The 24242-nt window shown below is 38.8% G+C and overlaps 3 protein-coding genes across 3 annotated transcripts in view; 1 reads left to right on the top strand and 2 right to left on the bottom strand.

Moving 5' to 3' along the window:
• The window catches only part of LOC144858820 (uncharacterized), a 240976-nt gene that overhangs the window by 68183 nt on the left and 148551 nt on the right, over positions 1–24242 (bottom strand). The gene's annotated exons all lie outside the window — the stretch shown is intronic.
• LOC144858827 (uncharacterized) overlaps positions 1–24242 on the top strand; it is an 87151-nt gene that overhangs the window by 29563 nt on the left and 33346 nt on the right. The window lies entirely within an intron of this gene.
• LOC144858826 (uncharacterized) lies at positions 12000–15535 on the bottom strand. The gene is made up of 3 exons (XM_078714944.1): positions 15253–15535; positions 14596–14729; positions 12000–12887 (listed from the first exon to the last, which is right to left on the bottom strand). Exons 1-3 carry the CDS (start codon positions 15533–15535, stop codon positions 12000–12002), a joined length of 1305 nt encoding a protein of 434 aa, XP_078571070.1.

The following is a 24242-nucleotide window of genomic DNA, read 5'->3' on the forward strand; positions in this document are numbered from 1 at the left end:
CACTATAATATTTTGAAAAAATTGTCAAACCATTATAGAGGGCACTATTATAAGTCTAAAGGTATTGGCATTTATAATGGTAAACATGATTTCAAGCTATCCAAATGTGGAAATTATGGTTGCAACTCATTCTTTCACTTATTAAACAATTGATTACAAAATTAACTTCTTGCTGATCGATATTAGTATGTTTTAATATTTTTAGTTTTTCTATCTAGAGTGTAGTATAAATTATAAATATCTGGGTATAACGTGATCTAGTATAGCACTTCGGAGAGAAACATTATTAATTTATTATTATAGCATAATAGATCCTGCATCCTGTTGTTAGATTGCCTGGACTTCGGAGAGAAACATTATTAATTTAACGTGACTTTGTATGCAACAGTACACATAAACACTATGCACTTTTCCTCAGCAGTAACATTTTAATCTATGTTGATAAAGATCATGGAAAAACAAAATTATAATCTCAGAGCTAGCTTGCAAATGTTAGTGTGGTGATAGTGTATGTTACCTTTTCAGTTATCAATATTTTTCAGTTAATATTATATATACTATAGTTTAAGTTATCATGATTATTTTCACTTATTACCCTAATATTGAATGGTTTTTTATTTCAGTGATGTGTGACTAACAACAGAGATCGAGTCGGTTGGTTTAAAATTAGTTGTTTCTGTGTTCACGCCATTTATTTTGTATCCGTTTGTTGTATTGTTTGTATTCTTTATGTTATTTTGATGCCAACTATGTAAAGGTGTAGTTTATACCAACTATGTAAAGGTGTAGTTTATACCAACTATGTAAAGGTGTAGTTTATGCCAACTATGTAAAGGTGTAGTTTATGCCAACTATGTAAATGTGTAGTTTATGCCAACTATGTAAATGTGTAGTTTATGCCAACTATGTAAAGGTGTAGTTTATACCAACTATGTAAAGGTGTAGTTTATACCAACTATGTAAAGGTGTAGTTTATACCAACTATGTAAAGGTGTAGTTTATGCCAACTATGTAAAGGTGTAGTTTATGCCAACTATGTAAAGGTGTAGTTTATGCCAACTATGTAAAGGTGTAGTTTATACCAACTATGTAAAGGTGTAGTTTATGCCAACTATGTAAAGGTGTAGTTTATGCCAACTATGTAAAGGTGTAGTTTATGCCAACTATGTAAAGGTGTAGTTTATGCCAACTATGTAAAGGTGTAGTTTATGCCAACTATGTAAAGGTGTAGTTTATACCAACTATGTAAAGGTGTAGTTTATGCCAACTATGTAAAGGTGTAGTTTATGCCAACTATGTAAAGGTGTAGTTTATGCCAACTATGTAAAGGTGTAGTTTATGCCAACTATGTAAAGGTGTAGTTTATGCCAACTATGTAAATGTGTAGTTTATGCCAACTATGTAAATGTGTAGTTTATGCCAACTATGTAAATGTGTAGTTTATGCCAACTATGTAAAGGTGTAGTTTATGCCAACTATGTAAATGTGTAGTTTATGCCAACTATGTAAATGTGTAGTTTATGCCAACTATGTAAAGGTGTAGTTTATGCCAACTATGTAAATGTGTAGTTTATGCCAACTATGTAAATGTGTAGTTTATGCCAACTATGTAAATGTGTAGTTTATGCCAACTATGTAAATGTGTAGTTTATGCCAACTATGTAAAGGTGTAGTTTATGCCAACTATGTAAATGTGTAGTTTATGCCAACTATGTAAATGTGTAGTTTATGCCAACTATGTAAAGGTGTAGTTTATGCCAACTATGTAAATGTGTAGTTTATGCCAACTATGTAAATGTGTAGTTTATGCCAACTATGTAAAGGTGTAGTTTATGCCAACTATGTAAATGTGTAGTTTATGCCAACTATGTAAATGTGTAGTTTATGCCAACTATGTAAAGGTGTAGTTTATGCCAACTATGTAAATGTGTAGTTTATGCCAACTATGTAAAGGTGTAGTTTATGCCAACTATGTAAATGTGTAGTTTATGCCAACTATGTAAATGTGTAGTTTATGCCAACTATGTAAAGGTGTAGTTTACGCCAACTATGTAAAGGTGTAGTTTACGCCAACTATGTAAAGGTGTAGTTTATGTCAACTATGTAAAGGTGTAGTTTATACCAACTATGTAAAGGTGTAGTTTATACCAACTATGTAAAGGTGTAGTTTATACCAACTATGTAAAGGTGTAGTTTATACCAACTATGTAAAGGTGTAGTTTATGCCAACTATGTAAAGGTGTAGTTTATGCCAACTATGTAAATGTGTAGTTTATGCCAACTATGTAAATGTGTAGTTTATGCCAACTATGTAAAGGTGTAGTTTATACCAACTATGTAAAGGTGTAGTTTATACCAACTATGTAAAGGTGTAGTTTATACCAACTATGTAAAGGTGTAGTTTATGCCAACTATGTAAAGGTGTAGTTTATGCCAACTATGTAAAGGTGTAGTTTATGCCAACTATGTAAAGGTGTAGTTTATACCAACTATGTAAAGGTGTAGTTTATGCCAACTATGTAAAGGTGTAGTTTATGCCAACTATGTAAAGGTGTAGTTTATGCCAACTATGTAAAGGTGTAGTTTATGCCAACTATGTAAAGGTGTAGTTTATGCCAACTATGTAAAGGTGTAGTTTATACCAACTATGTAAAGGTGTAGTTTATGCCAACTATGTAAAGGTGTAGTTTATGCCAACTATGTAAAGGTGTAGTTTATGCCAACTATGTAAAGGTGTAGTTTATGCCAACTATGTAAATGTGTAGTTTATGCCAACTATGTAAATGTGTAGTTTATGCCAACTATGTAAATGTGTAGTTTATGCCAACTATGTAAATGTGTAGTTTATGCCAACTATGTAAATGTGTAGTTTATGCCAACTATGTAAATGTGTAGTTTATGCCAACTATGTAAAGGTGTAGTTTATGCCAACTATGTAAATGTGTAGTTTATGCCAACTATGTAAATGTGTAGTTTATGCCAACTATGTAAATGTGTAGTTTATGCCAACTATGTAAATGTGTAGTTTATGCCAACTATGTAAAGATGTAGTTTACGCCAACTATGTAAAGGTGTAGTTTATGCCAACTATGTAAATGTGTAGTTTATGCCAACTATGTAAAGGTGTAGTTTATGCCAACTATGTAAATGTGTAGTTTATGCCAACTATGTAAAGGTGTAGTTTATGCCAACTATGTAAATGTGTAGTTTATGCCAACTATGTAAATGTGTAGTTTATGCCAACTATGTAAAGGTGTAGTTTACGCCAACTATGTAAAGGTGTAGTTTACGCCAACTATGTAAAGGTGTAGTTTATGTCAACTATGTAAAGGTGTAGTTTCAATAGATTATTATTATTATTATAGCATGATAGATCATGATCTATGATCATACATGATTTCTCTTTATCTTACTAAATGTTATGATGGTAGATCATGATGATTTAGTCTACGCTATAAACTGTGGTTCAACTTAATAATTAGATAATATTTTGGTACATATGTTTTTTGTTTTGGCATCCTGTTGTTAGATTGCCTGGACATAGCATAAAAAAGACAATAAATACAGACTTGGGCAAGTCTAATGATTGAATTTGCTAAACTATGTAAACATGCTGTTTATTATCGGTAAAGAATCATCGAGTTTACGATTGCCAAGTATGATTCAGATAATACATCTCAACACATTGTGTGTTCAGTTCAGTTCAGTGATACAACAGACTATTTGTTCTCGGACATCAATCGAATTAGATTTATCTATGTTTCATTTTTGGTATTAATTAATTGAATTATTAATTTATTATATGAATTTACTCATAGATTTATTTATAAAAGTGTTTTGAATTAATTCTAGTTTAAAATATAAATTAATTAAACATTAGTTTTCATAGATTTAAAAGATTTGGCCTATATTAAGGGATTTTAATCTTTGAGAATTTTAACTTGTATTGTTTTCCCTTCAAGTCAGCTTTCTGCTGTAGTACAGCTGTTAGAGTTACCCTTGTAAAACAAAGTTAGATAAATAAATATGATTTAATCAGAGAGATGTATAATAATCTCACCACGTTTTGTATTGTTTCCCTTTTTGGTATATAAATTAATTGTGTCTTATTTTTGTACTCTTGTCTTTTTTATTGACACAAATAAATAAATGAATAATGGAATGAGTACATCATGTTACACTAATCACGCAACGTTACACAGTACGGCAAACAACTATGACGTCTGGAAAATCGTCGCGAGCGAAAGTAAACAGATATGTCAAACAACGAGTATGCTTTATGCATGATGCTAATTAGGATTGTTTACAACTCGTTGTCACGGTTGAGAATCACACAGATCGCGAGGAAATTATGATTATGCATACAGAGTAGTAGTCTGGGTTCCAGACGGATTTTTGTCTTAATATTAGTAGAAAGATAAATATTTTGGCACATATGGCGTTTCATACGTATACTACTTGATTTTGGACAAAAAATCGAAATAAAAACAAATAAATAAAAAAAAAGACAATGAATACAGACTTGTGGCAGGTCTAACAGAGTAGCCAAACAAGCGCGTTGCATTATGAGGTATGTTTTGATCGAAAACTTTGACTGGAATTCAAAGTTATTTTTTGAACAAAAAAACGTCTGTATTTCAGTTAAATGATTTTTTTTCGACTAATTTTTGGTGAAAGTTAATAACTATTTATGATACTTCAAAATGACCCACTTGTGTTCGAAATGTTTTTTTTTATTTTTTGGAATCAGTCAAAGGGACAATACATCTTTAATTAAATCTAGGAAATTTCGTTTAAAGATGTATTGTCCCCCCTGAAAAATAATTTAATTAATTTTTGTTGTTGAATATGCCATTTAATGTCACATGATAGTTATCCACTTTTGGATAAATTGGATCTAAAAAAATGTATTTAAGCAAAAATGCTCAAATTGGCTGCCAGCCAATGGATTTTTAGTTGAATTTAACCATTTATTATGTTATTTTTTTAAGTGAAAACATTTTTTTCTACGGAAGTGATTAACTTTATTAAAACTACAAAATAACCTATTCAAAGTTAGATTTCATTAATCTTTATTTTTCATGTTATTGGGGGACAATACATCTTTTAGCAAGACAAACATTACCAATGATTTTAGTTAAAGTAGGCCTACTAGTATAACAGAACAGACATAAAGTTTGCATTTGTTTCCTAAAATAGCAATTACACAATCATAGGCCATCTTTACAGGCCTACTGTAATTTTCAACTCACTATCACTTCTAAATACACTTTGCTAACAAATAGTATATCAACACTTAAATAAACGGAGAGTGTTTGAATGTCTGATAACTGTTATCACTTACGTTCCAAAATATTGGTGGCGTACTTGCCGCTTTGTTGTGTGACATGACAAGTTCAGTTGTGAAATTAAGGGCTTAAATAATGAGGCATGTTAAATGAAGTTGTCTATTAATATATTTGTAAATTGTTTTTCTTGTTTACAGGAATGTTTTTCAATTGTAGTTGCTGGTTATGATATTTTGGACTAAATTTGATTTTTTGACTGGTATGTGATATCTATATCTATGTACTAAAATATAAAACGATCAGTGACTGTTGTTTTAGGTTCTTACTGTGAATGACTGCATAGTGCATACTACAATCTCATTGGCCCGTATTCATGATTATCTTTTGCCGATTTTAATATTGTCCAGACTAAATCCAGAGATAGTCCAGTCATTAATACGGGCCTTACGGGTCTCAGAGTAGACGTAGCAAATATTAGAATTATTATATCAAATCAAATAAACATTTATTTAAAGTTTAGTTGTCTGCGTCTCTGTATGTGCGTGATCGTACGTTAAATTATATCAAAATTAATAATATGTCAAATATATTTCTTTTTTTTTGATATTTTATCCAGTATAAAGTACTGGATACTGTATAGGCCTACATATTAAATACATCATCAATTGTTCATTACAAAAATAAAAATATATATAATCTGGTTTTTAAAAATTGTATTATATAAAATTGTTTAGAAATATATTATTTAAAAAATGGGTTCCGATGTGCTCTGAATGAATAAATTATCAAGCAACAATGGACTGTGGAACAAACGACATAGCGTTAGGCTATAGTTATCTAACGCCACGGCCGTGGCGTAGTAAGTGGCTTCACACGCAAGGCGTAGGCTACGCAATGCGTAGATTAATGCTTACGGTATTATGAATGATTACTATAGCCTAAAATCTCATTTTGTCTGTGATTATAATTAACAAAAATTAGAATTATTATATCAAATCCAATATTTAATTCTTCTAATCAAAGTAAAAGAATTGTGTATAACAAACGACTTATTAAAGATGTAGGTAACCTGTACGGATTATGGATGGAATAACGCTATCTTCTTTGTGAAGCAAATAATGCATTTTGCAGATTGCATTTTACCAAGAGAACACATGCATCCTGTTTAAATTCAAGTACAGACATCAATTCAAATCCTACGCCCTGCCCTTCTGTTCCAAATATAGGCCTAGTAGTATCTCGACAAAAGAAATAACACTAACAATTAGGCCTACGGGCCGATACATACAACATTGTAAGAATTTAAAAAGTAACTTTCCCGAAGCAAAATAGAGAAGCTCCTTAAATGTAAATTATGTCTACACCAACCAAGCCTAATCAAGTTCGCAAGTAATTCATTTCCATATTTTAACATTTTTCCTAGTGTGCATCTTGTAGTTAAATGTGACAACTTGAATCAGGTTCACGTTCAGGTTCTTTGAGTTCATTTTAAGACAATATCATACACTAGTTTGTAAAGTGAACCACCTCATTACAATTATTGTCGAGAGATCGGTAATTTGTAGTTATAAGCGTAGAACTGCACAGTTGTTTGATTTAACCGTGATCTCCACTGTATTTTAAATTACAGTTGAGTTTTATCTCTTTGTTTTTTTTCGGTAACGGGACGATTCGGCCCTGAGACGATTCGGCCCGGGACGATTCGGCCCTGGGACGATTCGGCCCGGGACGATTCGGCCCTGAGACAATTCGGCACACTTACATTTATCGGCTTTGATATGCATTTTATAAGCATAAAATAAGCTTTTTCCCCAAACTTTATTTTCAGAGAGACTATGGGGTAATACTACTAGGGATAAAGATGCAATAAAGCAAACATTTTGAAAACATTGTCGAAAATGATCAATTTTTAGTCACGCTAACGATGTAAACAAGTTACGCCCTGTTGGCCGCTTGGTGAATGCACGAAATAATCAAGGTTTTCGAAGTAATAAATTGAATATAAAATTACGTTTTTTTAGTAATTTATTATATATATTATATCAACATTGTCAATATCAATAAATTGCGGATTGTTAAACACCTTTAAAAACTTGATAAATACCCAAAACAATGAATATGAATTTGGTCTAAAGTGAGACGTTTCGGCCCACAAAGTGGGATGTTTCGGCCCAAAAGTGGGCCGAATCGTCCCACCAAAAGCGGGCCGAATAGTCCCGGGCCGAATCGTCTCAGGGCCGAATCGTCCCTGAACCTTTTTTTTCAAGCTGTACCGTTTATCTATTTATTTATTTGTCTGTATTGTATAGGTCACATACCAGTCGGAAAGCCGCGTTGGTAACGCATCACTGATTTCATTCATTGTGAGGGCGCGCTTCGTGGAAAATGTTGGAATTTTTGCTATTTTAGTACACTTAGAAAATGGTATAATTTTGATATTAAATGAAATCAATAAACGTATTTCAATAGTTGAACTACAAGCGTAAATAATGATAAAAACTGTGATCTAAATTCCACAGATTTTTTGTTTCAAGAAATATCATTATTTTATGTATAAACTTTTTTACTTTAATTTTTTTTTAAATGATGGTAAAAAATCATTAAATTTCATATTTTCTAGATAAGGTTTCAAAGCGAATTTAAAATCCTTTCAAGATAAACTATTAAGCTATCTATTAAAATAAAAATCTAATTTTAAGCTTTCTTGGGATGCAACTCCCACTAATCAAACCAAACCTACTACATTTCTGTTCTGTTTCGATCGAAAAATCGCCATTTTGAAACTTTGTTTACGTTTTAAGAAGCTGGTACGAATCGTCCCGGACCGAATCGTGTCTGTGTTCAATACGGTTTTCATGCAGGCGTATTACGTCATAGGCCTAAGATTTCAATTTGCTCCCCGATTATTGTTCTATTTGGTTTCTGAGCTAGGAAAGGCTAACTACTATAATTACTTACTTGATTTCTAGCCTAGCTAGGCCTAAAAATAGTATTTTCTAGGCCTAGCTAGGCTGAGTAATTCTGATATAATACTAATATTAGTTAGGTAGGCCTACCCTAGAGTGAGTGTTAATAATAGTATACAGTAGTAGCTGGGTATTCTATAGTCTAGGCTGGTGGTAGGTCTATCCCAGCTCTGCTCATATATCAAGCAAGAAGAAGCCTGAAGGAGAAACTAGGCCCAGAACAAATAAAAAACTGTTAAAAAAACAATAAATGGAAAAATAAAAATAAATAACCCATTTTCAATTTATATATGGGGAATGTTTTATAAAATCGGGCATGTTTGTTTCAGAGACTCAAACGTGTATTTTTAAATGGTCATGTTTTTAAAAAAGATAATTATGGGCCCAGCTGAAACCAAGATATAAAAATATAAGTCCATCATTTACTTGTATATAAATATTACTTTATTAGATACAACTTGCATTTCACACAAGCAACCAATTTTTTTTTTACGTATACAGAATGTGAAAAAGCAGTTTTTAATACAAATATCTTTCAAACAATACTGATATAAATAGTAAATACTACTACTGTATATATTATTTAAATAGCACCTTGTTCATCAAACATAACAAACTAGCTAGGCCTATATCATATTAACTTACGTGAGTCTTACGGTTGTACTGATTTTATGATTGTTTTATATGTTTATATTGTATGTATCTGTGTGACTCTGGTTAATAAAGTAAATCAATCAATCAATTGCAACTTAATTTATATCTTATCATTGACTGATCTGAAACGCTTCTAAAACTTGAATGCGCATGAATGTGTATGTTATACAGTATTATTATTAGCGAATAAAATGAAAAACTATCAGCTGCAGCAATGATATTGAAATCGAGAAAACCATTACAGCTTCCACCGTCCAACCTCATATTGAAGAACGAGACAGGAAATCGTCGAGTCTTGATACCAACAAAAAACCTAAAATGAAAATGAATAGCTGAAATGTAATGAATGAAACTATTTAAATAATTGTCACTATGATATGAACAAAACATTGCATCGTTATACAGTATAATTATTCAACAACCTGAAAACATTTTCAGATATAGGCCTACCATGAAAAAGCAGCAAATACAAAATTTCCTTATGTCTGTTTATTGTAATAATTATTAATATTATAAATAAATTGTACCCCTCAGTTGTCAATAATTTTACTATAAATAAATATTTAACTATATAGAATAGGTAGGCCTATACCTGTATCAGGCTGCGATTTGCTTAATTATCTTTTTAAAACTTCCCAATGCATCTTCAATATAGAGTAGGATTGTAACGATACTTTAATAATACTAAATTGTAACTAAAGTATTTAAATTATTAACAGAACATGTTACTAGGCCTAGGCCGATATAATACGACAACATCCACCAGGTCGTGCATATACTCACCTACAACAACCACAATCAACACACCATGCACCACACACGACGGAACTAGTGCCGCGAGACGTAACAATATATGACATGAGGACCTTTTTTAAAATGTTCGCTATAGGAAGCTTAAATAGGGTTTCAAGCCAATTTTAACGTAAAACAGACTATTGATACTTACTCTATCCATATACGTCGGTTTTTTGGTAATTCACTGTATGGGATGCAAATCCCACTAATGGAAAATTTGTAAACAAACACCTGTTAGAAAACTTCAGTTTTGACGGACGCACACGAACTTTGGAAAGAAATTGTCGCTGACAACAAATCCAACAAATTATTCAGAAAATTAGGTGACCTGCGACATCTTAAGCATATAAGGAACTGATCTTACCATATATGGTTAATTTTTCGCCTACTAATGTTTATTAAACAGCTATTAAATGACGTATACTTTATGCTAATGTTTTCGCGCGAAACGTTGATGCTTCTGTGCCGAGAGAGGGCTTCTAAAATTTATGACGTCATGCGAAGTCGAAAATTCAGCGATAACGGTCATATTTCCCAACGCGGCTCTCCGACTGATACAGCGAACATGGGACATCAAAGAACTGCCCTAGTAGTTCTATTAATATCTGTAATTTGTAAAAGGGGGAAGGCGGAATACTCATCAAGTCAACCGATACTGTGGAATCAACACAAATAATGACACGCTTCCCAAGACTTGCCAGCCTATACATAGATTCTTTATTCGTTCGTCACTCCGAAGTTTAAAATAAACCATACTATACTGATCTTGCATTTGTTTCGCTTTTGATTCTCGCACTGAGTGGTGATATAGCATGTAACCCCTCTTGTACTAAGTGTGTCAGATCGAATCAACGCGGTATTCAATGCGACGATTGTAACTATTGATTCCATTGAATTGTACCAACTTTTTAGAGGATGAGTCCATCGCTTAATGCTCATACAATCAAATTACACTTTATTGGACGGCCATATAGTTAGTACTAGTTGGCATACAAAATTAATTAAATCTAGGACATTTCGTTTAAAGATGTTTTGTCCCCCTGAAAAATAATTTTTAACTTTTTTGTTGTTGAATATGCAATTTAATGTCACATGATAGTTATCCACTTTTCGATAAATTTGATCTAAAAAAAGTATTTAAGCAAAAATGATCAAATTGACTGCCAGCCAATGGATTTTTGGTTGAATTTAACCATTTACTGTATTATGTTATTTTTTAAGTGAAAATATTTTTTTTTCTACGGCCAGAAGTGATTAACTTTATTAAAACTACAAAATAACCTATTCAAAGTCTGATTTAATTAATTTTTATTGTTCATGTTATTGGGGGACAATACATCTTTTAGCAAGACAAACATTACCAATGATTTTAGTTAAAGTAGGCCTACTAGTATAACAGAACAGACATAAAGTTTGCATTTGTTTCCTAAAATAGCATTTACACAATCATAGGCCATCTTTACAGGTCTACTGTAATTTTCAACTCACTATCACTTCTAAATACACTTTGCTAACAAATAGTATATCAACACTTAAATAAACGGAGAGTGTTTGAATGTTATCACTTACGTTCCAAAATATTGGTGGCGTGCTTGCCGCTTTGTTGTGTGACATGACAAGTTCAGTTTTGAAATTAAGGGCTAATGAGGCAGACCTGTTAAATGAAGTTGTTTATTAATATATTTGTAAATTGTTTTTCTTGTCAAGTGATTAATTTGCATATTTTAACATTGTTCCTTTTTTTTTTCTTAATAATTATATACATTTACTTTTTACAATTGCTTTACATGAATGATCAGTACATAATTGAAATAGTATAACACTAATCATAATTATACAATTTTGTAGAGAAATCGTCTACTTGAAAAAGTTAGCATTACGTAATCAAGGTAATCAACCAAAGAATTATTTTAAATCCGGTGGTTTCAGTAGAGTAGGCAGGCTGTACAGACTATACGTAAACGTATTAATCTAATTCCCACATTGCGCCCCGTACATTTAAAACTTTTTACAATGGTCTGTTAGAAAGAATTTAAACTGGACGACTTTAATTTTTATATACAAGATCATTATATAAGTATAAATGTCATTATTTATTATAATATTTATATCCATATAAGGCCTTTTCTTCAAGTTCAAGGTGCTACTAATTACGTATTGCTGCGCATGCCTAAATGTACATCATAAGTCAAGAGACCAAGTCTTCGAGTCAAATACTATCACCTCTAAATATCTCTCGTTCTTTTATTACCGGTATTGCCGTCTGTAGCTCTGGCTTTGGCGAGTTGATCGGCTCTCACACAGTAAGCGCCAGTGCGTCCATGTCGACATGGTTCAACACACCGTCTGCCATACAAACATGAACGTTCGCAAATGGTTTTTGGCAAGAAGTCCCACTGTAGCCTTGAGGGCATGCGCACACATCTGGTTTGATACATACACCATTGTTACGACATCCATTACTGCAAACGGCTTTCTGACAATGTCTGCCTCGCCAGCCAGAAGCACATGAGCACAAATCAGGGGATACACAGCGTCCACCATTAAGACACCGCGGTTCACAGAGGGGAATTTCGCATCGTCTACCAATGAACCTATGTGGGCATGAACACGTATTCTTGCGTACACATCTTCCACCGTTCAAGCACGTCTCATCACATACACCTGTCTCACAATATCTTCCATGATATCCACGTGAGCAAAGACATTGCGAAGGATTGGCACAAACACCACCATTCATACAATTTGTTTGACAGAGTGCTTGTGAGCAAGTAGGTCCTGAATACCCAGCAGGACATACACACGTATCAGGGTCCGAGCAATAACCTCCGTTTTGGCAGTTTAAACGACAAGTCACTTTATCACAGAATTTTCCCGTGTATCCTTCGTAGCAACTGCACTCGCCCGGTGCAACACACACTCCATTTTGACAGTCAGGTCTACAAACAGCTATTCTACAACCACATTCTGTCCAACCTTCTTCGCATATACATTTATTTCCCCCAGTGCACCGCATGTTCTTTGGACATCTCACAGAGCAGCGATTTACTTCAACGCATGATACGCCATCACCAGAATATCCAGGAGAACAAGGTCCACACCTGAAGCTAAGAGATCCGTCGGTTATTGTTTCGGAGCAGACGACACGATCAAAGCACGGGTTAGGATCACACGTGACAGACTGCTACAGTTTCAGTTTCAGTTTCAGTTTCAGTTTTTATTTTCCAATATAATAATAAAAGTGTAATGAATATATGCAAAAATGGAAGGATGACCAAAAAAGAGCAAAGCTCGTACAGTATTTGGCCACCTTAACAAAATAATTAATACATGATACAAACATAATTGAAGCACAGGACGAGACAATACTAGCTAAACATGTTGGCATATGAACTCAAAGATAGTGTGATAAAACCAAAAGAAGCAAAAGAACAATGTAAATGTAAACATATTTGTAACACTCATTGATAAGTTAAGAGCAAGTTATTTTTATAAAACTTTTTAAATACTTTGACAGATGATGAATTACGAATAGAAGCATCAATACTGTTTCATAAAATTGGACCATGTCCTCTGATAGTGTTTCTACCCATATCGGTAACAAAATTATAAGGACGATAAGTATCAAAGGACCTGATGCCATAATTATGAACTGAGTTTACTCTAACAAAATAATTAGAAAAGTTAGCTGGTAATAAATTATTCTTAAATTTGTACACGAAAACACCTTTTGATAACTTATGAATATCATACACAGTTAAGTTGTTAAGACTAGCAAATAATGGTGGTGAATGCTCACGGAATTGAGAATTTGTGCATAAACGCATTATGCGCTTTTGTTTGCGATAAACAGTTTCAAGGCGACAGTTATTGTGGTCAGCCCAAATCAAGCTGCAGTATTGAATATGAGGAAGGACTAGAGTTTTGTATAAGGATGATAGAACATTGACATGTAAAATTGGTTTTAGCCTAACAGGAATACCAGAATATTTTGAAACTAAGTTTGCAATATGGATTGTATGTTGATTCCAGGTTAAGCATTCGTCCATTATTACACCAAGAAATTTACAACTAGTTACACGAGAGATGTTATTATTATCAATGAAAATGTTATGGTCATTGTAAACACGGTTACTATATCTGTTCTTAAAAATCATATAATTAGTTTTATTAGCATTAAGCGATAACTTATTTGCTTTAAACCAACTCGAGATAGTCGAGAGATCGGAATTAACATTATCAACTAGACGGTTTAAAACATTATCTGAAATTAAAAGGTTAGTGTCATCTGCATATAAAATAAGATTGGAGTGTTTACAGATGTTTGCTAAATCATTAATGTAAATAATAAAGAGTAGCGGGCCTAAAATTGAGCCTGTGGAACACCACAACAAATGTTTAAAGAAGAAGAACTATGATAATTAAAAGAGATAATATTGCTTTCTATCCGCCAGGTAACTTCTGAACCAATCAAAGGCAACACCACGTATACCATAATGCTGTAGTTTAGACAGGAGAATGTCGTGATTAACGGTGTCAAAGGCCTTTGAAAGGTCCAGAATTATCCCAAGAACATGCTTTTTCTTCTCTAATTCAGAGATTATTTATCATATGCTTGTAGAACAGCCATTTCAGTAGACATGTTTGGGCGGAAACCAAATTGGTTCTCATGCAATAAATTAAATCGAGAAAAATATTATAGAGTTTTTTATGAATTATGCTTTGGAGAAAACGGGCAGTACCGAGATGGGCCTATAATTGCTAAATTTATCAGTCTCACCATGTTTAAAGACGGGAATTATCTTGGCAATTTTCAGCTTCTCCGGGACAATACCGGTAGCTAGTTATAAATTAAAAATATGAACAAGTGGAGATGCTATTAATTCTCCAACAGATTTAATAATATCTGGTTTAATGTCATCGAAACCGCTGCTAGCACCAGATTTCAGATTTCTGAATATTGTGAGTACTTCATCTTTATCAGTTGGTAAAACAAACAGAGAGTTAACGGGTGATTTTATGTTATCTATAAAAATAATTAAAAGTAATATCAGATTGAGGAATTTTACGCAGGTATTCAGGACCAATGTTGACAAAGTATTTATTAAAGTTATCAGCAATAATTTGAGAATCAGATATATGTATATCATTTATTTTTAAAAATGATGATATGTGTTTATTGTTTTGTCTACCCATAATGTTATTGAGAACATTCCAAGTCTGTTTTGAATTAAACTTTGTTTCCTCAAGCTTTTCAGCATAATACTGCTGTTTAGAAATCCTGATTAAAGAAGTAAGTTTATTACGATAATTAACATAAGATGTTTTGTTGGATTCAGTAGGGTTACTTGCATACTTTTTGTATAATTTATCTTTTCGAGTTATTGATTTTAGGATCGCCGAAGTAATCCAAGGCTTTTGAGGAATACAACGACGCCGGGAATTGTTGTTGGAATGTTTAGAGATGGGAAAATGTACATTGTAGACCTCTGTGAATTTATGGATGAAAACATTATATGCATGGTCAGAAGAATCAAGATCAGTAATACAACTCCAATCAACCAAGCTTAAATTTTCCTCCTTAATTTCAAGAATATCTTTGTCCATATGCTTCACCCCTGTCTCCAAGTCCGCCATATCAGTTCGAATGCCTTTAATGTCTGCATTCACCTTGATCATTTGAGACGCTGGCGCGTCAAACCGGTAGTTCATATCAGCGTCCAATTTGGTTAACAATGCATGCAATGTATGCATGTTTACCTCATTGTCTACAGGTGGCTGGTCCGGTTGGCTACTGCGGGTTCGTCTACTACTGGCCTCGTTGGTAGTCATGGTTTTAAAATTAGGAAAACCAGTAAAATAGAGCAAAATAAATCATAAAATATATAATTTGTTGAGACTGTGCGTCTATAATTCTCAATATAGTCGATAAATAGTAATTAAAGTCCTGTTTGGTCGGATTTAGGACACTTTCCGCAGCACTATTTTATCCGTGTCCGCTCTCCATGAAGGTTGCAATACCACATACAGAAGAAGATGGAATCAATTGACACAGAACACGAGCCATGATGACAAGGATTCGGTGTGCAGACGTCACCAGATAGATCGTACGGTGGTATACTTTCACAATGATCACCTTTGAAATCATCTGGACAGATACAGACGACATCAGTTTCTTTATATTCTTTGTCTTCTTTGCATTTCCCGCCGTTTTGACAAGGGCACTCTATAACTGTCACATCAATAGTGGCGGCCTCTGTAGCACCGCACCTGTCAGTCGCCCTCACGGGTATAACTACATGATTCGCTTTTAACGGTTGCCACAGTAACTTGCCATCTTCTTACAAACTGATACCATAGTCATCTTCTTTCCAAATAAGGTCGTAAACTAAGACGTCACCGTCTGGGTCATTGTACATTGTTCCTGGTGTGCATCTTGTAGTAAAATATGACAACTTGAATCAGGTTCACGTGCAGGTTCTTTGAGTTCATTTTAAGACAATATCATACACTAGTTTGTAAAGTGAACCACCTCGTTTACGTACATGATGTACAGGAATGGTAAGGCCAGTACGTACTAGATTGCCACACAGTCCCACCCGTACACAGGGGAATGGCGTTCGTTTACGTACATGATGTACAGGAATGGTAAGGCCAGTGTGTACTTGATTACCACACAGTCCCACACGTACACAGGGGCATGGCGGTCGTTTACGTTCATGATGTACAGGAATGGTAAGCCCAGTGCGTACTTGATTGCCACACAGTCCCACACGTACACAGGGGAATGGCGGTCGTTTATGTACATGATGTACAGGAATGGTAAGGCCAGTGCGTGCTTGATTGTCACACAGTCCCACACGTACACAGGGGAATGGCGGTCGTTTATGTACATGATGTACAGGAATGGTAAGGCCAGTGCGTACTTGATTGCCACACAGTCCCACACGTACACAGGGGAATGGCGGTCGTTTATGTACATGATGTACAGGAATGGTAAGGCCAGTGCGTACTTGATTGTCACACAGTCCCACACGTACACAGGGGAATGGCGGTCGTTTATGTACATGATGTACAGGAATGGTAAGGCCAGTGTGTACTTGATTGCCACACAGTCCCACACGTACACAGGGGAATGGCGGTCGTTTATGTACATGATGTACAGGAATGGTAAGGCCAGTGCGTACTTGATTGCCACACACAGTCCCACACGTACACAGGGGAATGACGGTCGTTTATGTACATGATGTACAGGAATGGTAAGGCCAGTGCGTACTTGATTGCCACACAGTCCCACACGTACAGAGGGCATGGCGGTCGTTTACGTACATGATGTACAGGAATGGTAAGGCCAGTGCGTACTTGATTGCCACACAGTCCCACACGTACACAGGGGAATGACGGTCGTTTATGTACATGATGTACAGGAATGGTAAGGCCAGTGCGTACTTGATTGCCACACAGTCCCACACGTACAGAGGGCATGGCGGTCGTTTACGTACATGATGTACAGGAATGGTAAGGCCAATGCGTACTTGATTGCCACACAGTCCCACACGTACACAGGGGAATGGCGGTCGTTTATGTACATGATGTACAGGAATGGTAAGGCCAGTGCGTACTTGATTGCCACACAGTCCCACACGTACACAGGGGCATGGCGGTCGTTTATGTACATGATGTACAGGAATGGTAAGGCCAGTGTGTACTTGATTGCCACACAGTCCCACACGTACACAGGGGAATGGCAGTCGTTTATGTAAATGATGTACAGGAATGGTAAGACCAGTGCGTACTTGATTGCCACACAGTCCCACAGGTACAAAGGGGCATGGCGGTCGTTTATGTACATGATGTACAGGAATGGTAAGGCCAGTGCGTACTTGATTGCCACACAGTCCCACACGTACACAGGGGAATGGTGGTCGTTTACGTACATGATGTACATGAATGGTAAGGCCAGTGTGTACTTGATTGCCACACAGTCCCACACGTACACAGGGGAATGGCGGTCGTTTATGTACATGATGTACAGGAATGGTAAGGCCAGTGTGTACTTGATTGCCACACAGTCCCACACGTACACAGGGGAATGGCGGTCGTTTACGTTCATGATGTACAGGAATGGTAAGGCCAGTGCGAACTAGATTGCCACACAGTCCCACACGTACACAGGGGAATGGCAGTCGTTTACGTACATGATGTGCAGGAATGGTAAGGCCAGTGCGTACTTGATTGCCACACAGTCCCACACGTACACAGGGGAATGGCGGTTGTTTACGTACATGATGTACAGGAATGGTAAGGCCAGTGCGAACTAGATTGCCACACAGTCCCACACGTACATAGGGGAATGGCGGTCGTTTACGTACATGATGTACAGGAATGCCATGGTAAGGCCAGTGCGTACTAGATTGCCACACAGTCCCACACGTACACAGGGGAATGGCAGTCGTTTACGTACATGATGTACAGGAATGGTAAGGCCAGTGCGTACTTGATTGCCACACAGTCCCACACGTACACAGGGGCATGGCGGTCGTTTACGTACATGATGTACAGGAATGGTAAGGCCAGTGCGTATTAGATTGCCACACAGTCGCACATGTACACAGGGGAATGGCGGTCATTTATGTACATGATGTACAGGAATGGTAAGGCCAGTGCGTACTTGATTGCCACACAGTCCCACACGTACACAGGGGAATGGCGGTCGTTTATGTACATGATGTACAGGAATGGTAAGGCCAGTGCGTACTTGATTGTCACACAGTCCCACACGTACACAGGGGAATGGCGGTCGTTTATGTACATGATGTACAGGAATGGTATGGCCAGTGCGTACTTGATTGCCACACAGTCCCACACGTACACAGGGGAATGGCAGTCGTTTATGTACATGATGTACAGGAATGGTAAGGCCAGTGCGTACTTGATTGCCACACAGTCCCACAGGTACACAGGGGCATGGCGGTCGTTCATGTACATGATGTACAGGAATGGTAAGGCCAGTGCGTACTTGATTGCCACACAGTCCCACACGTACACAGGGGAATGGTGGTCGTTTACGTACATGATGTACATGAATGGTAAGGCCAGTGTGTACTTGATTGCCACACAGTCTCACACGTATACAGGGGCATGGCGGTCGATTACGTACATGATGTACAGGAATGGTAAGGCCAGTGTGTACTTGATTGCCACACAGTCCCACACGTACACAGGGGCATGGCGGTCGTTTACGTACATGATGTACAGAAATGGTAAGGCCAGTGCGTACTCGATTGCCACACAGTCCCACACGTACACAGGGGAATGGCGGTTGTTTACGTACATGATGTACAGGAATGGTAAGGCCAGTGCGTACTTGATTGCCACAGTGCCACACGTACACAGGGGAATGCCGGTTGTTTACCTACATGATGTACAGAAATGGTAAGGCAAGTGCGTACTTGATTACCACACAGTCCCACACGTACACAGGGGAATGGCGGTCGTTTACGTACATGATGTACAGGAATGGTAAGGCCAGTGCGTACTTGATTGCCACACAGTCCCACACGTACACAGGGGAATGGCAGTCGTTTACGTACATGATGTACAGGAATGGTAAGGCCAGTGCGTATCAGATTGTCACACAGTCCAACACGTACACAGGGGAATTGCAGTCGTTTATGTACATGATGTATAGGAATGGTAAGCCAAGTGCGTACTCGATTGCCACACAGCCCCACACGTACACAGGGGAATGGCGGTCGTTTACGTACATGATGTACAGGAATGGTAAGGCCAGTGCGTACTTGATTGCCACACAGCCCTACACGTACACAGGGGAATGGCAGTCGTTTACGTACATGATGTACAGGAATGGTAAGGCCAGTGCGTACTTGATTGCCACACAGCCCCACACGTACACAGGGGAATGGCGGTCGTTTACGTACATGATGTACAGAAATGGTAAGGCCAGTGCGTACTTGATTGCCACACAGTCCCACACGTACACAGGGGAATGGCGGCGTTTATGTACATGATGTACAGGAATGGTAAGGCCAGTGCGTACTTGATTGCCACACAGTCCCACACGTACACAGGGGAATGGCGGTCGTTTATGTACATGATGTACAGGAATGGTAAGGCCAGTGCGTACTTGATTGTCACACAGTCCCACACGTACACAGGGGAATGGCGGTCGTTTATGTACATGATGTACAGGAATGGTAAGGCCAGTGTGTACTTGATTGCCACACAGTCCCACACGTACACAGGGGAATGGCAGTCGTTTATGTACATGATGTACAGGAATGGTAAGGCCAGTGCGTACTTGATTGCCACACAGTCCCACAGGTACACAGGGGCATGGCGGTCGTTCATGTACATGATGTACAGGAATGGTAAGGCCAGTGCGTACTTGATTGCCACACAGTCCCACACGTACACAGGGGAATGGTGGTCGTTTACGTACATGATGTACATGAATGGTAAGGCCAGTGTGTACTTGATTGCCACATGGTCCCACACGTACACAGGGGAATGGCGGTCGTTTATGTACATGATGTACAGGAATGGTAAGTCCAGTGTGTACTTGATTGCCACTCAGTCCCACACGTACAAAGGGGAATGGCGGTCGTTCATGTACATGATGTACAGGAATGGTAAGGCCAGTGCGTACTTGATTGCCACACAGTCCCACACGTACACAGGGGAATGGCGGTCGTTTATGTACATGATGTACAGGAATGGTAAGGCCAGTGCGTACTTGATTGCCACACAGTTCCACACGTACACAGGGGAATGGCGGTCGTTTATGTACATGATGTACAGGAATTGTAAGCCCAGTGCGTACTTTATTGCCACACAGTCCCACACGTACACAGGGGAATGGCGGTCGTTTATGTACATGATGTACAGAAATGGTAAGGCCAGTGCGTACTTGATTGCCACACAGTCCCACACGTACACAGGGGAATGGCGGTCGTTTATGTACATGATGTACAGGAATGGTAAGGCCAGTGCGTACTTGATTGCCACACAGTCCCACACGTACACAGGGGAATGGTGGTCGTTTACGTACATGATGTACATGAATGGTAAGGCCAGTGTGTACTTGATTGCCACACGGTCCCACACGTACACAGGGGAATGGCGGTCGTTTATGTACATGATGTACAGGAATGGTAAGGCCAGTGTGTACTTGATTGCCACTCAGTCCCACACGTACACAGGGGAATGGCGGTCGTTCATGTACATGATGTACAGGAATGGTAAGGCCAGTGCGTACTTGATTGCCACAAAGTCCCACACGTACACAGGGGAATGGCGGTCGTTTATGTACATGATGTACAGGAATGGTAAGGCCAGTGCGTACTTGATTGCCACACAGTCCCACACGTACACAGGGGAATGGCGGTCGTTTATGTACATGATGTACAGGAATGGTAAGGCCAGTGCGTACTTGATTGCCACACAGTCCCACACGTACACAGGGCATGGCGGTCGTTTACGTACATGATGTGCAGGAATGGTAAGGCCAGTGCGTACTAGATTGTCACACAGTACCACACGTACACAGGGGCATGGCAGTCGTTACGTTTATGTACATGATGTACAGGAATGGTAAGGCCAGTGCGTACTTGATTGCCACACAGTCCCACACGTACATAGAGGAATGGCAGTCGTTTATGTACATGATGTACATGAATGGTAAGGCCAGTGCGTACTTGATTGCCACACAGTCCCATACGTACACAGGGGAATGGCAGTCGTTTACGTACATGATGTACAGGAATGGTAAGGCCAGTGCGTACTTGATTGCCACACAGTCCCACAGGTACACAGGGGAATGGCGGTCGTTTATGTACATGATGTACAGGAATGGTATGGCCAGTGCGTACTTGATTGCCACACAGTCCCACACGTACACAGGGGAATGGCAGTCATTTATGTACATGATGTACAGGAATGGTAAGGCCAGTGCGTACTTGATTGCCACACAGTCCCACACGTACACAGGGGAATGGCGGTCGTTTATGTACATGATGTACAGGAATGGTAAGGCCAGTGCGTACTTGATTGTCACACAGTCCCACACGTACACAGGGGAATGGCGGTCGTTTATGTACATGATGTACAGGAATGGTATGGCCAGTGCGTACTTGATTGCCACACAGTCCCACACGTACACAGGGGAATGGCAGTCGTTTATGTACATGATGTACAGGAATGGTAAGGCCAGTGCGTACTTGATTGCCACACAGTCCCACAGGTACACAGGGGCATGGCGGTCGTTCATGTACATGATGTACAGGAATGGTAAGGCCAGTGCGTACTTGATTGCCACACAGTCCCACACGTACACAGGGGAATGGTGGTCGTTTACGTACATGATGTACATGAATGGTAAGGCCAGTGTGTACTTGATTGCCACACAGTCTCACACGTATACAGGGGCATGGCGGTCGATTACGTACATGATGTACAGGAATGGTAAGGCCAGTGTGTACTTGATTGCCACACAGTCCCACACGTACACAGGGGCATGGCGGTCGTTTACGTACATGATGTACAGAAATGGTAAGGCCAGTGCGTACTCGATTGCCACACAGTCCCACACGTACACAGGGGAATGGCGGTTGTTTACGTACATGATGTACAGGAATGGTAAGGCCAGTGCGTACTTGATTGCCACAGTGCCACACGTACACAGGGGAATGCCGGTCGTTTACCTACATGATGTACAGAAATGGTAAGGCAAGTGCGTACTTGATTACCACACAGTCCCACACGTACACAGGGGAATGGCGGTCGTTTACGTACATGATGTACAGGAATGGTAAGGCCAGTGCGTACTTGATTGCCACACAGTCCCACACGTACACAGGGGAATGGCAGTCGTTTACGTACATGATGTACAGGAATGGTAAGGCCAGTGCGTATCAGATTGTCACACAGTCTAACACGTACACAGGGGAATTGCAGTCGTTTATGTACATGATGTATAGGAATGGTAAGCCAAGTGCGTGCTCGATTGCCACACAGCCCCACACGTACACAGGGGAATGGCGGTCGTTTACGTACATGATGTACAGGAATGGTAAGGCCAGTGCGTACTTGATTGCCACACAGCCCTACACGTACACAGGGGAATGGCAGTCGTTTACGTACATGATGTACAGGAATGGTAAGGCCAGTGCGTACTTGATTGCCACACAGCCCTACACGTACACAGGGGAATGGCAGTCGTTTACGTACATGATGTACAGGAATGGTAAGGCCAGTGCGTACTTGATTGCCACACAGCCCCACACGTACACAGGGGAATGGCGGTCGTTTACGTACATGATGTACAGAAATGGTAAGGCCAGTGCGTACTTGATTGCCACACAGTCCCACACGTACACAGGGGAATGGCGGCGTTTATGTACATGATGTACAGGAATGGTAAGGCCAGTGCGTACTTGATTGTCACACAGTCCCACACGTACACAGGGGAATGGCGGTCGTTTATGTACATGATGTACAGGAATGGTAAGGCCAGTGCGTACTTGATTGTCACACAGTCCCACACGTACACAGGGGAATGGCGGTCGTTTATGTACATGATGTACAGGAATGGTAAGGCCAGTGTGTACTTGATTGCCACACAGTCCCACACGTACACAGGAGAATGGCAGTCGTTTATGTACATGATGTACAGTAATGGTAAGGCCAGTGCGTACTTGATTGCCACACAGTCCCACAGGTACACAGGGGCATGGCGGTCGTTCATGTACATGATGTACAGGAATGGTAAGGCCAGTGCGTACTTGATTGCCACACAGTCCCACACGTACACAGGGGAATGGCGGTCGTTTATGTACATGATGTACAGGAATGGTAAGGCCAGTGCGTACTTGATTGCCACACAGTCCCACACGTACACAGGGGAATGGCGGTCGTTTATGTACATGATGTACAGGAATGGTAAGGCCAGTGTGTACTTGATTGCCACTCAGTCCCACACGTACACAGGGGAATGGCGGTCGTTCATGTACATGATGTACAGGAATGGTAAGGCCAGTGCGTACTTGATTGCCACACAGTCCCACACGTACACAGGGGAATGGCGGTCGTTTATGTACATGATGTACAGGAATGGTAAGGCCAGTGCGTACTTGATTGCCACACAGTTCCACACGTACACAGGGGAATGGCGGTCGTTTATGTACATGATGTACAGGAATTGTAAGGCCAGTGCGTACTTTATTGCCACACAGTCCCACACGTACACAGGGGAATAACGGTCGTTTATGTACATGATGTACAGAAATGGTAAGGCCAGTGCGTACTTGATTGCCACACAGTCCCACACGTACACAGGGGAATGGCAGTCGTTTATGTACATGATGTACAGGAATGGTAAGGCCAGTGCGTACTTGATTACCACACAGTCCCACACGTACACAGGGGAATGGCGGTCGTTTACGTACATGATGTACAGGAATGGTAAGGCCAGTGCGTACTTGATTGCCACACAGTCCCACACGTACACAGGGGAATGGCA

This window comes from Antedon bifida, chromosome 2, assembly GCF_963402885.1.
Source record: "Antedon bifida chromosome 2, ecAntBifi1.1, whole genome shotgun sequence".
NCBI classification, from domain to species: Eukaryota; Metazoa; Echinodermata; class Crinoidea; order Comatulida; family Antedonidae; genus Antedon; species Antedon bifida.